The sequence below is a fragment of the Poeciliopsis prolifica genome, unplaced genomic scaffold, assembly GCF_027474105.1.
Source record: "Poeciliopsis prolifica strain line A6 unplaced genomic scaffold, Auburn_PproV2 SCAFFOLD035, whole genome shotgun sequence".
In the NCBI taxonomy this organism is placed as follows: domain Eukaryota; kingdom Metazoa; phylum Chordata; class Actinopteri; order Cyprinodontiformes; family Poeciliidae; genus Poeciliopsis; species Poeciliopsis prolifica.
This window is the reverse complement of record NW_026562410.1, coordinates 5,482,739-5,500,279: the sequence shown is the minus strand read 5'-3', so window position 1 is coordinate 5,500,279 and position 17,541 is coordinate 5,482,739. Positions and strand designations below refer to the sequence as shown.

The window sequence follows — 17,541 nt, the reverse complement described above, 5'->3', positions numbered from 1 at the left end:
ATTGTTCCTTTACGGAGAGCAGTGAGGCAACGTCTCGTTTGATTTGGCTCTGAGGAGGCAGGGGCCAAAGCCTAATAAGGGAAGACACTCTGATCATGATAAGGCATTTAGAGCACTGTCTGTCTGGCATCCAGTAGGAGTTTGAAGTGTGTGTGTGTGTGTGTAGGCGTGTGTGTGTGTATGTGTGTAACCCAGAAATGGCAGTCAGCCCAGTTAGTGAGCGAGGCCAGGATCTGTCTCAGTCCTAGTTTCTGTATCCAAGTGTAGCTGCAGAGTTTTGTTCTGTTGAGGCCTTTGCTCCACATAAACTAGCTGGAATTTAAGTGTTGGACCTGGTTATTTCACTAATCTATGATCAATAGAAGAACATTCTCGAAGTACACCTGCAACTATCAGGCTAAAAAATATAGATAAAACATGTATCAAATATATATATTTTGGTCTGTTTCACAGGTTAATTATATTGATTTAATTGTTCCTGCAGCTTTTGTGGAATAACACTTTATGGTCGTTAGTGACCTTAGAGTCAAATTTCAACATAAGTTAAAAAGTAGAGATGCACTAATGAGAAATTTATAGCAAATCTCTGTCTTCATAAGATTTTGAGCAGCTGATGCTGAAATTAGCCCATCTTGAGTTACAGTTTTAGCTAGTAATGGTTACAAAAGAAGATTACCTTTCCTGATCAGTGATTGTGTATGTTTGGAGCAGATGTGATGTTCCTGCATGTAAGAGAGCATAACTGTTTGAAATGAAACACAAAAGAGCTTTACTACCACGTAGCACAGTTAGCATGGTTAGCCAAATGGATGTCTCGTTGTAAATTTCCAATTGCAGAGTTGGGCAATTCTGCTGATTGGACAAAAACATTCCCAAGGGCGGTGTAGATGAATAACAAACATCTTCTCTTCTTGCCTAAAAAAATGATGGGCACAAATAAACCCAAAGAGCAAATATAACAAATTATCACGTGTTGAAGTTTAGCTAGGCTTCCTGTCGTAGCCTAAAGATGCTTTGTTCTTCATCTGACTTCATTCAAAAAACCTTCCCGAAACAAAAGTAGCTTTGTCTGAGTCCTCTTCTTGCCGAACCAATTTCCAGAGCAAAGAGTATTGTTAGCGTGATATTGCAGGTGTGCTGCATTTGCTTGGTAAAAAGGTCATGTTTTTGAGTTTCTAATCGGCTGGTCAAACTGCATCTCATGTAGCCTCGGTCACCAGTCTGTTTCCTTGCTAACCTCTGGATAAGACAGAAAACAACAAAGTGGCAGCCTAAATCCAACATGTGGAGTAATGTTTTAATAACCAGCTGATGTGGAAACCGAAGATTTTCCAAGTATTTATTGGCCAGTTTTGCAGTAAAGGGTTACTTCATATCCTTTGAAGAGAAGTTCCATGAAGTCATTATCAATAATAACTTCACTAGCCGTTATTATTGACTCTTTTGAGGTAGTTGGACGTCATCCCGGTGGTTTAAGCTCGCAAGCTACTCAGACCTGTTTTGAGATGACTGTAGCATTTTAATTTAACTGAAAATGAAAATGTTCAGTTCAGAGGGATACAACTCTGTGTTAACAGCACCATTTTACAGAACACTGTTACCGTGTTTGGTTCTCTTGTGTACGTCCGAAGCGCTAGCTAGTTAGCTTGAACAAGCTTCTGAGGATGTACTTGCAACTCCAACAAGCTCATAGTGACACAGTTTAAGCTTGAACAACTTTCTATGTAGCGATATTTCACATCCTTGTCTGAATCATGTCAGCTGTATCTGAAAATCAAAAACACACGAATGAAGAACACATGCTGGTCAACTATTTAAAAGGCTTACATGCTGATGAAAGCTGTTCCCACTCAATAACCAAACATTGTTCCTTTTTTTTTTTTTCTCCACAGAATGCAAAGATGTAAACAAAGTTGCTTACTGCCCGCTGGTGCTGAAGTTCAAGTTTTGCAGCCGAGGCTATTTCAGACAGATGTGCTGCAAGACCTGCCAGGGGCACTGACGCTGGCGCAAAAGCAACGAGTAGTGATAAAGAACGACATGGTTGCAAAGGCAAAGAAGATGGAGGGATAGAGCGCTGAAAAAAAGTAGGAGGGCTGATAAAACTGCTCAGTTCTCGAATGTTGGAAGAAGAGACCAGAGCTGCCGCCCGACCAAAAACAAGAAAAGGCCTTCCATGTTTGTCGGAGCCCTTCGTTCTGCCCTCCTTCCTGGTGGAAACCACACCACTGCTCAGCCCATAACGCTGAAAGAAACTCTTCCTTTTCATTTTTGCTTTTTGTGTTTTTCGCTTCTGTGAAGTGGAATTTAGAAGATCAACCGTTGGATGATATTATTTTTATTATAATAATAATCGATGATATCATCGTGAGCCTTCCTGCGTGTTTTGTTGTGGTGTAAATCCAAAGGGCTGGACACATCGCTCCTCACACCATGTACCACGAGACGAACACCAGAAAGAGGGGAGCCGCTCCGTTGGATTCCTGCCTTTGAGAAGGTGCTGGGTTGACGTTTGGCTTTGGTGCACTTTTTCCATGTAAATGCTCCAATTTACAGTTCAGACATAGTCGAGAACCCGTGTGTACTGTATATTTATTGTACAACTCCAAACAGAGCGTCCTCGGACATCTCTGTCAAACAGTAGCCTACTGCCACGGAAGGGAATGTAATGTGATTGAGTTTATAATCAATAACGTTGTGTGCTGGAATGGAATTATACTGTAATCCATGTTAGAATTGTGTATACTGTACGGATTTGTGTATTATAAATGATATTAATCTAAAACCAGAAGCTAACACATGGTTATAGAAGCATCCGTTACTTCTCGCAGAATTTCACATTAACCCCAGATAGACTGTCTGATGTTGCCTGGACCACATGAAACGTTGCCAACAAGAAGCCTTTTCTCAACTTCTATTCAATCAGAGCACAGCTCACGAGTGAAGGATTCATTTTGAGGAAGCGTTTGAAGCACCTTGTTCATTTGAGTAACGGTATGGATATTGTTCTCTTACGCTAGAAAGTGGCACAGTCTCTCAGTAAAAGCTGGGAAGAAATTGGGCAATACTGTGACCAATTGAGTCATTAAAAAAAAGAAGAAGAGAGAAAAAGGCAGATCTAGATAAGGTTTCGCTTTGAAAATTAAATGCCAGCATTGTTGCATCTTTCAGTTGTGGACATCAACACCTATTGATCTCACTGAACAAAGAGGATGTCAGATGTATCACCGATGCTCAATTGAATGTGGCATCGTCAAGAGTTCCTACTGTTACGTTTGTTTTGGTCGGTATGGGACCATACGGTTCTGGGAACTACTCAAGGGCCATTGAAATTGTGATTTGGAACGTTCTTAGTGGTTTTGAAAGAGTAGGAATAGGAGCATAAGAAGTTGAGTGAATGGCAGTGGTCCTCACATTTTGCAAATTCTTCCCAACATCACTGAACACCATAAGGACTTTGGAGGTTATTGGAACTGGGGAGGTCCCTGTTGAGGAGCATTGGTTCAACTTTTTCTGAGTTTACTTTTTTTTGCACTTCAAAAAAAGTAATCTTTGTAAACTCAATTCATTCCTGAATCCTTAACGTATTAGGACCATTCAGTGGGTAGTGAATCCCCTTTGACCAGTCACTATGCACCTCAATCACAGAAGGTTCCCATTCTGCTTGAAAGTTCCCTAAACTTGGTACCGAAAGATTCAGATAAGATGCAGCCACTCCAGATAATTTGCTGTGCAAATGCAGAAATAACAAGAAACCTTTCAAAAGTCTGAAAAGCAGGTGAAGTCCTTGGTAAATTGGATAATTGTTGGTACAATAAAAAAGTTGATTAGATTTCCATTTCAGTCTTCAGCATCCAGTCACTTACCAGGGCTTGTCTTTTGGTGTTGTGGAATCTGAGCCTCCTGGTGTCTTGATGCTGCATTCATGATCTTTAGGCAATATAACAAATAGACAAAGATCAGAACCCATTGCAGCTGCTTTACACCACTCCAAATTACGTCCCAGTTTCCACAGTGAGATTTGGAGGTGTGATTGGCTCAGCCTAATTTTAATCTCTTTTAAGACTGAATATTAAAGTTAAAAAGATCTCATACTGATGAGCCATTTTTCAATAAGGTTCTGTTGAAATATAAAAAAAAGTAACCATAAGATAAAAGGCTAGAATATTCACACTGGTGATTTTTGCTCAAACATCATTGTGTCGGCCCCTCTTAGCTTAGCTGCTAGGATTAGCCTCCCAATACAGTGAGATGTAACAGAACTTGGCTTAAAAAAATGTTGAACTATTGCTTTAAGTGGATCCCTCTTTTCCTCATCATTTCTATTTTATTCTGTTTTTTCTGGTGTTTTTTATTTTTTTTATTTCATTTTATTTTTTAGCTTTTTCCTCCTCCTAGCCTTCCCGGGCTTCTGGTGCTATCAACAGGTGCTTCCATTCAAAGCCCTCTCCGGTGTGCTTAAAAGTTCAAGTTTGAGCCAAATAAGACAAGTTGATATACTTGTTGATATCTCTGCTGGTAAATGCTGGTCGTGTTTTGATTTGATCTGATTTTTTTTTTCTGTTTTCTTTTTACTTGTTTATACCTCACACTGGGAACTTTAGCTGTTCAAATAGGGTAACGCTGTTCGTCCAATTGATCAAAACGGACGCTTGCCCAGATGTAACAGAAAGGGAAACACCTCTGTGGCGGTACGGGGGGGACAGGGGGGTCAAATCTGAGCGCCCACACAGGAAGAGCATGAATACGTCTCTGAGGCTGTTGACGACGATATTCTGATTTTGCTGCTGCTACTTCTTTTGTTGTTGTTTTTTAAATATATATTTTTTGGTAGCCACCTTCCATGTGACCGATTTCAAATATTTTTTGTTTTGTTTTTTTTTTTATTAGCCGCAGAAGCATTTTTCTGCAGGGACTGACCCAGCTGTGGGGACAAGCAGCCATCACAGACCGGAGAGTTGAACTCAGTCCAGCTGGTACTCATTGCTGTGAACCTGGATGTCTGAATGTCACGTTGCTCGTGTCTGTACCTGAAATCGCGAGGGAAATGGTCAGCGTCATGTGATTAAATTGCATTTATTTTATATTCAGTATTAATTGTTGGTAAACTGTTACTGCTTCTTTTTTTTTCTTCTTCTTCTTTTCGGATGTTAATAATGTGCTAATTTATTGCTGTGTCTCACATGTACATTTATTTCACTGCATGCAAACTGAAATTAAGCATAGTGAAAAAAGTGCAGTGATGCAGCTCTTCACCATGTTTTTTAAGGGTAGAAACAATAAAGAGCTTTTACAGAGGGGCATTTGTTAGTAGATTTTCATTATTTGCGGTGCCTTGCAAAAGTATTTACACCCCTTGATTTGTTTCACATTTTGCCACATTACAGCCACAAGCTTCATATACGAGTTTTATGCAATAACTTATTACAAAATAGTGTGTAATTAGCTGCGTTTACACTAAAAATGTGCGCAAAAGTTACTTAATATTTGGCTCGTCAAAGAAATTGCTTCCAGATAAATAATAAATGTAGTTGGACCCTCATATGAATGTTTGTCCGAGAGATAAGTCGTTAAGACGGTAAATCGCCAGGCCTAGTCAAAGTGTTTTGCTGCAGCTTATAGATTTTCTTCAAGAAGCGCCACTTCAACAACATGAAATGTAGTGTTAAGCTTAGTCCACGTGAAACATTGTGATACTATAAATGAAACTATCTGTCAATGGAACAAGTACTTTTTCATCAATATTAAGGAATTATTGACTTATAGGGGCTGTAATGTGTTTTCCATCCACACAGTGCTATTTTAGTTACATTTATTTTAACAGCTTGAAATTGTTTCTGAAACTCCTTCAGAAAGTTATCACAACATTGCTCCTCTATTAACCCTTTAACATTTTTACCAGTATTTCCACTGAGAAGTAGCTCCTATAAGGTGTTTGCTAATTGCTGCTGGCTAGTCTGAAGGAGCTCAGTGGGCGAGGGCTGCTCTGTGAGGTGGACGCTTGGAAACTTGCTCAGAGGAGGAGCTTCATTCTTGAAGGCGGAGCTAGATCTACCCAGGTGTTTTGCACAGCTGAATAGTTGTCATGGAAATTAAAGGATTTCTCAAACATGCATGGAAAAAATCAAAGCAAGACTCCAAGTATGTTTTTGATTGGGGAATAATATAATATGATGTATAGCTTAAAAAAAGTTGACTTGACACATTTAGTTTTGTTGAGTGCTGTGAACTAAATATTGACCTGAAGGGGAGGAATGATGCTAGCCCGTAGGCTAATCTACATGCTGAACATGTCCATGAAGTACTTTATCATGTACTTTATCTCTTGTCATTTTCATTTCACTGGTAACAGAAGTTTTCAGTCCAAAAATCCAACTGAAATCGACAACTTGATTTATGAAAGTGTGAGACATCGAAGGGGAGATGAATACTTTTCACAGGCCTTGTACCATCAGGCACGTTCAAACATTTGCAGATCAGATAAGAACAGTTGGTTTTAGAGGGTGATAAACTCTTGTTCATTCATTCAGCTCTTGGAAAGCACCCACAGCGAGAGAACAACTGCTGGCATGATGTCAACAAACGTGTTACCAAAGCTGAAGAGATCCGTTTACACGCCGACTCGGGGTATGGCGTTCAAACAGGGGGAATCACCCATAATTCTTACCTTTCTTAATCCAATATTTCGGTCTCATCAACTTCTAAGGCTCCACAGAACAAAGGTGGACCACCGGGAGAAGCGTCAGATGCCTTCCCTGAACCGTCTCAGCCATTGTTCCTGCTTCGCCCGAGACTGAAAGGGCTCCGTCTTCGGAAGCTGTAGGGTTTCCACTCTCCTTGGTAATTAAGTCCAAATAAACAGCCACTAAGCCCAGTCGGCTGGGAAATGCCGCCGTCTCCGTCTAATCCGCGGTGTCCGATTACAGACAGAGAATGGTGGCCTGTTTTGGCTTAGCAGAACCGCTTGAGAATAGGGCCAGCTTCTGTGGGGTTCTGGGATTACATTAGCTCTAACCTGCAGAGCTCAGGGAAACGCAAAGAGACAGAGAGACATCTTGGGCTGGTCAGAAGTCATCATACACTCATTTATGACATGAATATGACATTATTTCAGAGATTTAATGATTTACTTGAACGTTGCCCTACCGCTGAACTCATAAAACACAAACTTTAAAGGGGCAGGATTATGAAAAACAGACCTTTTAGAGATTTAAATTATGTTACAATGTTATTTCCTCATCCAAAACACACCTGGAATGTTGCCTTCATTTGTTCATACATGTTTGAGAAATCTTCTAATCTCCCATGGCAACCGTTCAGCTGACCCAAAACGCCTGGTTGGACCAAGCTCCGCCTTTGAAAACACAGCTCCTCCTCAGAGCCGAAGTTTCCAAGCGTCTGAGCTGGTGCCTCATTCAGCCCCTTCAGACTAGCGAACCGCAATTAGCAAACGTGTTGGAACTGCACATATGCTCATAGGAGCCACTTCTCGGTGAAATGCAGGTAGAAACGTTAATGGAAGAGCCACGTTGTGACTTCCTGAAGGCGGAGTTTCGGAAAGAGCAGGTGTATTTAAAGAGACAGAGGCCCAATTTCAAAGCGTTGCATTACAAAGTCAAATTTCTTTGAATTTATATTTGACAAAGCAGTTTTATAGCAACAGAAGATAACACAGCTTCTTGATGGTACTGTAAAATGGCACCATGTGCCTTGAAAATACATAATACTGCCGCTTTAAATAATCGGGTCCAAGTCAAAGGGAGTGACCCTTGAAATAGTTTGGAAATGGACTTACAACTCCTTCTGAGAGTAATGGATCACAGTTTCTTTTCAGAGTAATTGCTGATGTCTTCCTTCTTGGCATTGTGTAAACACACACACATCTGGACTCTTCAGACCAGCAAACCGCCAGAACCTGAGCTGGTCACACAGCTGCTAATGATCAACTGCATTTGATTAGCAACCCCTGGTACACTTAGCCTCCCCGAACCCCCTCAGAATCAGCGAGAGTTGAAGTAGTTTTCCAAAACAATTTGTCTTTTCCCCCCCCATTCGTCTCCTCGACTGGCACAAAGTGTGTCTCCAATTGGACAAATGTCCCAGTGACTGCTGGTGGAGACATGGTGTTCACAGCCTGTTTATGATAAGAGGTGTGGAGAGGACGGGGAGCAGATTTCTCCTCTCCTCTGCGATTCTGCACTTCAAATGGAAACCAAGGAGATTAAGAGAAGCCACTGCGTTTTGCTTATCGGCCATGAAATACCTCAGCAGCTGAGCCGCAGAGCGAAGCCGCAGAGCGAAGCCGCGCAGATACGGAGATAGCAGCAGGTCTGAAGTCCTTCAGAGAGAGTTTGTGTCCTTTTGAAGCGCTTTAGGCTCCCATCCAAACCGTGAACACTAGCTGATTTTTTTTTATTACAAATGTGCACAAATCTTTGTATTCTGATCATGTAAAAAAAAAAAGAAATGAAACTCACCCATGAATCAGCCTGTTTGCAACCGAATTAATGACTTGTCTCGTGAACGCAAAAATGTTTTCACATGTAAATTTTCATTTCGTTTCTCAACGCAGTGGAAATGCTGTCATTCCGAAACTGGTCATTTTTTTTTTCCCACATCACCAGAACACAGACAAAGATTTGGACATCTGAATCTATACGGAGCCACTCAGCAGTTTAACATGATCCGTTGGTAGTTTGACGATAAGCATGACCTCGGGTGACGCGGAGAAGGACACGGTCCACGCGCTGAGTGACTGGAGCGGTACAAACACTCTCCCATCCGAACCTGGCGCTGCAGAACAAACAGACCAAGATGGTGTGGCTGGAGATGGAGCATTCACAGACCCAAGGTGGGGGATGAAGAGGAAGGGTTTGGGGGGGTTTGGGAGGTATGACAGGCAGGAATGTTGGCCTGGGATGGGAAGGTCACGGCTCCAGCACCTGCTATCAACAGACCTCTGTCGTGTTAATCCTCACTGCTCTTTCCCACAGCTGAGAGCTCAGAATGAGCTGTTTGCAATCAAGAAAAAAAGAAAGAAAGAAAGAAAACAGCTTCAACACTGAATGAACCAGGAGGATGTGCGAAGAGAAGCTTCACACACACACACACGCACACACACACACACACACACACACACACACACACACACCACAGACACACACACACACACACACACACACACACACACACACACAGCCGGAATAATCTGGGAAACATCACCCAATCTGAAAACGGAACTTTTTTTTTCTTTCTTTCCAACATGCGATCTTGAACATCCACCCAAAGAAAAGAAAATTTACAAAATTAAATGGCCCAGTCAAAGTCCAAACCTAAAACCAATTGAGAATCTGTAGCAACCCCTAAACATTTGTCTGGTTACACAGTTCCTCTGTATTCTCATCTCCCTAAACTGATCCATCTTAGTTTTCTCCCTTTGACTTTGATTCCTTCAGTAGAATTCCTACCAATCAGCAAACAGAAGAAGTTGTGAACGACGACGTTGGTTTTCTGTGGATTTTTTTTTCTCAGAATTGTCGTCTGCCTGTAGTTTTATCAATAGCAGCGGAGAAAGTGAATCAAGCCGTTCAGTCCGGGGTTGGCCTAAACACTGAAATGACACCAGCAGCCATCTTGTTCGTCTCGGCGCTTCTCTCTATTCAACACAATACGGCTTTTTACAGCACAGACAATTTTCTGGTTAGCTTCATGACACCGAAATAGAAATGACATACCTCACAGACAAATGTTAGCGATTCGGTAACGTTTGTCTTTGTTTAACTCTGTTAAAACTTTGAACAGAGTCCACGCCTCCAGGAAGCAATCCTTCTCAACAGCGGAGAGTCCAGACCCTGTTTTTACCAGGCTGCTCAGAAACATCTGTTCACAGATGGTCTGTATTCAATCTGGGTGAGCTTGAACTGTACGACTTTGTGTTCCTTCAATACTTGCATGCGCGCGCGTGTGAGGTGTGTGCTACAAGTTTATTGAAGGTTTAAATCTTCTGGATTTGCATGGATCATAATTTGGCTGGAGGGAAAGTCACCTTCAAGGAGTTTTCCCTTCTTGGTCCGCTGTCCCCGTCCAGCCCTTCCTGTCAGCTCAGGGAGAGGACAGGTAAGTGGATTACGTGCATGAAGAATCAATAGCCAATCACTTAGGCCACTGGAATAAAGTCGAGGGCATTTCTCTTTGTTGTGAAGAGGTGTGTGTGTGTGTACGTGTGTGTGTGTGTGTGTGTACGTGTGTGCTGCCTCGCTTGGGTAAATGGTCCTTTATAACAGTAAGAACATTATGAAGTGCATCACCAATGAATTATGTCAGGATTTATCCTCCCCTGCCCGGTTCGCCTTCGGCTAATAAATGACAACAAGCTAAAGGGGACGGACGACGACAGGACGGCTGTCTTCTCTGGTTGTATTAAATTGCTCACATGTCCTTCCCAGAAGAAAGGAAAAAAGGTGAATCTCTTCATAAAATCCGATCAAGCTGTGATCGTCCAGTTGGCATTTTCTTGGCAGCTACCGGGAGGCGAGTGTTCTCTGAGATCAATCACTTTCAGTGACCTGTAACCGTCCGTAAAAAAAAAAAAAAAAAAATACACTGAGTCATCTTTTTTTAAATTTTTTTTATGAGTTCTGTAAGTTCTACTAAGTGTTATCGTTCCACCTTCTCACTGTGGCAAAACGGAGGCTGTAAAAGATGGAACGATCTGCCTCAGGGCAATTCATTTAATTAAAAGACAAAATCTTTAATTGGATCCAAGTCTTTCAAAGTCCATGTTCTTTTGTCCATCTGACTTTCAGATGGGACAGACAAAACTATATAAAGAAGCAGTCAACATAAAACTTTAAAGCCTGACTCATAAAAAACAGGATGTAAGGAGCGTCCCATATAACGAGAAATCGGTTGGACATGGGAAACATCATATGTGGGAGAAAACACAACTTTGGCCACCATTGCCATGGTTACATTTTGAGTCCAAAAGGACAGGAAACTAGCTGGTTTATCATGCTAACACTGATCCCAATAAGACGTTATGGTGGTGTTGTGGAACTTGTGCATTATGCGGAAATGTGGAGGCAACATCTCAAGACATAAAGCAGGAAGAATCAAACGTTTGGGGACAAATGAGACTTCTGAGTAGACGATGCTAAGCATACAGCCAACATGGTCACATAGAGTGACCATGTTGGCGTTTGGCAAATGAAAACTGGTACAACTACCTGACCGAAAAGGTAAGTCTTTTTATAAAAAAATAATAAGAATAAAATAAATAAAGCTGCAAGCGGCATTGATAACTTTTATTCTGTCATGCGTTATGAGCAAAATGACTAAGTATGAAACTGATCAATCAAAATCTGTGGGAGGAGTTCGACCAAATATGGAGGATGTAAACGCCAAAAAATTAGGTAAAAATCAGATGGTCAATCCAAGATGGCTGACTTCCTGTTTGGTGTAGCGCTTAGGTTCCAGAGCCTTTTCTGGAGCCCAAGTGCTACAAGAGTAGAGGGGAGTGGTACAAGTGAACCAACCTCCATGCAGAGGAAGTCATTTGAAAGTTGTGCTGTTGAGAAGTTCATTGTGCGACTTTTCCAAAACCCTTAGAACATGTACATTTCACACACGACTGACACATGAGAAAAGAGCAGAAAGCTGGTGAATTTTTGGTTATGTCATGAATAGTAAATTTATTTTTGTTAGTAATAATCCACATTTGGATGACAATAGACCTTTGCAGCACTTTTGCTGCTCGGCCCAAAAAGAATATTCCTGGTTTTTCATTGTAAATCCAGATGAGAGTATGAAGAAAAACATTGTCCTGGTCTGTCACTAAATACTCGTGACTCTAACATCACTAGAGGTGTGCTGTGTCTGGGAGTTTACTTTTATATTTGCTTTATTTTCTGAGCAACATCAAGCCCACACTTCAACACTGCTTAGATCCGTTTTGCCTTTGTAACGGTGAATCTGCATAGTTCAGAGATAAGGAGTCGCAGAGTGTGAGGCGGCAGCAGCTTCTCTGGCTCACTTCACCAACTCTTGGCTCCTAAATAACTCTTTATTTAGTGCTGATTCCAGCCTTCATATTTCAGCCAAGTATTGATTAGAGTCTTCCACAAAGATATCTGCTCAACCCTAATTCCTTTATAGTTTGTAATATGTATTTAATCATGTAAAGTGAGTTCAATCAATAGTTTTAGGTTTTTTCCCAAAGTTGCTTTGGACTTTTGAGCTGCTTTATGAATCTGCACATTGTTCCTGTCCTTAAAACAAAAACAATGCTGTAAAGTAACATCTTAAAGACTTTGCCTCTTTAAACCATCCTGTAGCAAAAAGCATTAGCACCTCATTTGAGCTGGCAGAGAAAAGCTTGGAGTCTTTCCAGAGCCCCGTTCTCTGTTTGCCATCTGGGTTCACCATCTGGACACCCGGGCCTCTGACACAGAATGGGGTGTTGGTACCAGGTTGGTACCTGGACCTTGGAGTATCGAGTGTGTTGGTGTATGGCGTCCAGTCTTGTGTGTCCTTTCTGACATTGGAAGACCCATTTTTCCAATGAATACTACCTACGTTGTTCAGGCTCCTTACATACACACATAGATAAATCCTATCTTCTGCTCTGGCTGCCATTAAATACATCTTGTGTCCATTAGGACTGTGTGCTTTCCAGTAACTGTTATTGACGTGTGCCTATCTTTGTAACTGTGGTTTCTTTGTTGTTTTCTCTCTTTTCACAGGTGAAGAGGCAGACTTTGTTTTTTTAAATATTCTCGTTATCCTTTTTTCTATCCTTCTTTTCTGTTTTCTATTTTCCCCTTTTTTTCCATTTTATTTGCCAAAATGTCTGTAGTGTTTGTTCTTATTACCCATCATGCTGAAATGTTGAAAAACATTTATTCTATGGGTCTAAGCTTTGAATTGGGTACTTTGCTTTTGCCATCCTTTGATGTTTAATTTCTTTTATGTAGGATCAACTGATTGCCTCAGGGTAGATTTCTGGGCAATCAAAAGTCCTTTGAGTTCCTCAGATAATCATCAGTTGAATTATTAAAGAAAGATGAAGCCGCCACTGCTACATTCAGCTTCATGCAGCCAGCATGCAGAGGTGAGTGGATCTTCATTTTTGCAGGCAACATACTAGCTTGAGATCAAGGGACGTTGTCAGCGTGATGCAATATTTGCGTTGTATCTGTGCTAAATTTAGATCAGTGGTGAACATGAACAGACTATGTAGTGAAAGCTGCAGGGCTAATTTTGTGGAAGCCACAAATGTTTCCGACATCATGGAAATGCAGATACTGTACACATGTTATAAATGCTCCCTCATTTATTAAAATAGGGTTTTTTTTTTTGTCTAAATAATTGATAGGTCAGAATTAAGTGGCCTTAATGAAAATGATGCAATCCTTGATTTCTAATAAGAGAATTTGAAATCATCATCGTCAATCTTGCTGCGAAAAGTTTGGCGTCATTCAAGTAGAAAACAAAGTAATTGGTTGAAACTGGTTTTTTGAAGAAAGGTCACAGCGACGTTTAAATCTTCAGGACGCATTACTGGGTGGACCACAAACGTCTGTGCCACATTCTGCACTCCGTCCAGCCGCGGTTCGTCCATTTGAGTTGGACTGGCCAACAAACTGACACCAACATCCCTCACAGTCACGGTGGCTGGAAACACAAAACTTACATCTTCAGATTTAACCGTCAACCGCTGCGTCCGACAAAAGCTAATATCTAAAATACTCCTATTAATACGGCATATACTCTGGCTGTTTGGCTTTCAAGCTTGCCAAACCATAATATTACAAGCTATGTGATTGTGGGTCTCTTGAAATATCTTTCATGCTTCATACTTACGGTGAATTCCTGGCCTGTATTTCCTACAATTGGAATAAGATGTTTGCTGGAACTCGTGTAACTCAATGCTAAATAATCCAACCCCAAGTCTGGGGTGAAATATTTGTGATGCTTTTTTTTGTGGGGGTGGAGGGGGGGATTCTTGTTGACGGAGGAGGGGGGGTGGTAGCCTTGGTTTTAGCCACAGCGGTGGTCTTGAACTGCTTTTTGAAAGACGAGGCATCGATTCTTGTCCTGTTCTGACCAAGTACCGTGGCAGACGGTGTTGGAAAGCATCCTGGAAGCTTTCGGAGGAACATGATTCACCACACTTCCCTGTACTCAAACTAGACCGTGTCCTAATTTTAGCTCGGTGAAGCACAAGAACTCAAAATCTTTTTCGGTAGATTTTGAGTTATGCAGAGGAGGGGGGAGAAAAATAAATAAATAAATAAATATAATAAATCTTATAAAGTGGCTGTGAAACTTAAGCAAAGACATGAGGACATTTATCCAAGTGAAGCATGTAAAAGGGTAATGAGTCCTGGATCTGCTTGTCCTGGACAGCATCCTGCACTTCCACAACCTTTCTGTTATCTTTCATTATGTTGCCGCATGAACTGTGACTGCACAACATATAAAACCTCTGGTCATGAGATGTGACTGTTTAAAGGGTTAATGTTTCCAAGTCAAATAATTAGCTCAACTCGACTGTAAAGTGTGTCAATTTGGCCTGATTTGGACTTTCTGTACCTAATAACTATATGACTGGGATGAGCTGGTTTTATTGGTACTAAATTTGGACCGAAACTGATCTTATGACCTGCTTTTCTTTTCCAAACGCCTTGATTTGATCAAGCCAAATTGAATTTGACCTTAAACCGTCTACACATTTTAGCTGTTTGAATTCATTTCCATTCGTTATTTTCGTTTTTCCCCTCAATTGACGACCAAGGAGCTGCTGGCTTCCTGCAGAGCCAGAACGAGCAGAAAGAACACTAACTCAGTGTTTTACTGTAGTCACAAGCACATGTCTGCTGCGTTAATGCGAGCTTGGAAAGTCCTGAAAGCTGTCCTCAGAACTGAGGCTCAGACAAAGAGCTGACAGCAGAGACAAACGCAGCGACTGCTCTGTCCTTGGACGTCTGAGACCGAGCAGCCATGATGCATAAAACGCTTCAGTGTTAATCGACGGAGTCTTTTTCTTAAATTTCTCAACGTCGTCACTGTTTCTTTGGTTGAACTCAAGTAAACTTATCCAACAGTCTCAGGTGGACGGGTCAGGAACGGTTTGCCAAACGTACATATGTAGGAAATGGACGCTAACAGACGGCGCCACAGTCTCCATCGCAGCTGAGCTGAGCGACTTGTGGTTGCAACTTGTGCTAATTGCTGGTGGTTGTAGGTGCTAACTAGCCAATAAAGGTTAGGCCTGTCACGATAACAGATTTTGCTGGGCAATTATTTGTCTCAAAAAGTTATTATGATAAACAATAATATTGTTTGAAGACCTTTTTACACTGATTTAATGGAAATTACATAATAATACATGCGATTTCCTGCTAAGGATAGAAACACTTTACTTTCAAAAGAACACTTAACACTGGGACTGATACACAAAATAAATAAAACAACCAAAAACAAAAATAAAATAGATTCTCAGGCTCCATTAACAAGGATTTGCCCAGACTGGGAGCTTAACGCAGCCTGTTGAATGTGACCGGGAGCCAATCAGAAAGCGCGGATTCTCCTCCTGCTTTCTGAGGGGAAACGGAGGAAATCCCGAACAGCTGACAAGCAACCGAAGTCCAGCAGACATCGGAAACAACATGAATGTTTATTCAACAGTTCGTGCAAAGAAAATATGAATAACTAGGGGAGGAGTTGGAGCGAAATTTCTACCAGAAAACCCGGTAACTTTTCATAAAAGTTCATAAAAGTCATAAAAGTTAACGTGACATAAATAGGTTATAATTTTCATTCAGTCAGACTGACACTAGCCACATGCATTGCAGGTAGATTGTAGTAAGGAATTGATTAATGCCTGGTTTCAAAATTAGTGAACTGGATTTATTATTTTGTGTCCATTGTTGGACACAATACGGTTCGATTGAACCGTTATACCGAGGATTCTGTCGGCTAATGTGACTCTCAGGTTTTGATAATACCATCTCAATGTTTCTCTACGTTGCTATCGCCTTCGACGCCGACGGGTTTGGCGGAACGTTGTTTCCGAATTGGAATCTCATGACGTGTATTCCCAGAGTGAATCCGCGCCGTAGGGAATTAGGCCTGATCTGTGTGACTCTGGCTGATAAAAAGGCCAAAGGTCATTCTGAGCTCACAGGAAGCAAACAAAGACAGAGGAACCCGTGACACTCCAGACTTGCTGCCTGTAATGAGAGCTCATCTAGTGCGAGACAGCTGTAGAATATCATAATGATCTCGGCTCCTTTAAAGTGACAAAGTGAAGATCGGTTTCTGAGCTGTGAGTGGCGTCACCATGTCCACGCCGTCCTGTCCTTCTCTTCAACCATCAATTACCGATTTATGTGTCAGGCGACGTCTTTGTAAAAAAATAAAATAAAAAAAAAAGCAGTCAAAGCTTTCTTGCGCATCTTCAATCAAATAAGTGGAAATTATTTGAAGTTGAATGGAGTAAAGGATGAGACCATATACACAACAAAACAACTTCTCAGAAAAAAAAACAAAAAAACAAAAGCGTTAAATTTCCCCAAAGACGTACTTGTGATAAAATGTATAATGCATTAAAATGATTAAAACAATATATTTTTAGCCCTAAAGATGACATTGGCTGCATAAAAGTAACTGGGGAGCTCTTTAGGCCGCGCGCAGACAGGAAGAAGAATTACCCTGAAAGTGCAGAAAGAACTCTTTGAACTCAGACTTAAAAGCTTCAACTTGTCATCTTTTTTTTTTTTGTTAGCTTCTCTAAGTAAGTCAACAGTAACACATTTGAAGCTGACAAGGGTCCCAGAGGAGAACACGGTTAGAGGATGGCCGTCTCACCTGGTTCACATTTTCACCACCACGCAGGCACCGGGCGTTCCCATAATGCAACATTAACTCTGCCCATTATTCCAGACAAAAATGGAAACACAATCCCATTAGTAAGAGAAATGGTGTGTAGGAGCACACACACACACACACACACACACACACACACACACACACACACACACACACACACACACACACACACACACACACACACACACACACACACACACACACACACACAGCAGTGGCAAGTCACTTATCCAAAAATAACGAGGTTAAAACTCCTGCCAGAATATTCAGCCTGAAAACTTTTCGTCGTGATGCAACTGTGACCTTCGACTTGTTTCACTGACTTCATGAGATAAAGCAGAACATTTGTGCAAAGCCAGAATTCAGATTTATTCAGACTTTTGATCTCGGAAGATTGAAGTCACAATTCTGAGAAGATAATCTGAATTCAGGGATAAAAGTCAATTCCGAGTGAATTCTTTGGATTTGATCTCTTTTTCACTGGCCCTAATCTTCTTCTGTCTAAAGTGATAAAATGTGAAGCAGATTAAGGATATGAATCGTCTTCTAACTCAAACACAAGAATTTTTTTTTCTGCCCGTTTGGACTTCGTTTGTCCAGAAGTGACTGACGAGGGCGAAAAAAAAAAAAAAAAGAAACGTGGATCCAAAA

At 41.2% G+C, this 17,541-nt stretch overlaps 1 protein-coding gene across 1 annotated transcript in view; it reads left to right on the top strand.

Annotated features, from left to right (window-relative positions):
- The window catches only part of adamts6 (ADAM metallopeptidase with thrombospondin type 1 motif, 6), a 64,776-nt gene extending 59,475 nt beyond the window's left edge, over nucleotides 1-5,301 (top strand). The window contains exon 25 of the mRNA XM_055052428.1: nucleotides 1,893-5,301. Coding sequence (XP_054908403.1) covers nucleotides 1,893-2,002 — 110 coding nt within the window. The 3' untranslated portion in view covers nucleotides 2,003-5,301. The remainder of the gene's footprint in view (nucleotides 1-1,892) is intronic.
- Nucleotides 5,302-17,541: the final 12,240 nt, after the last annotated feature.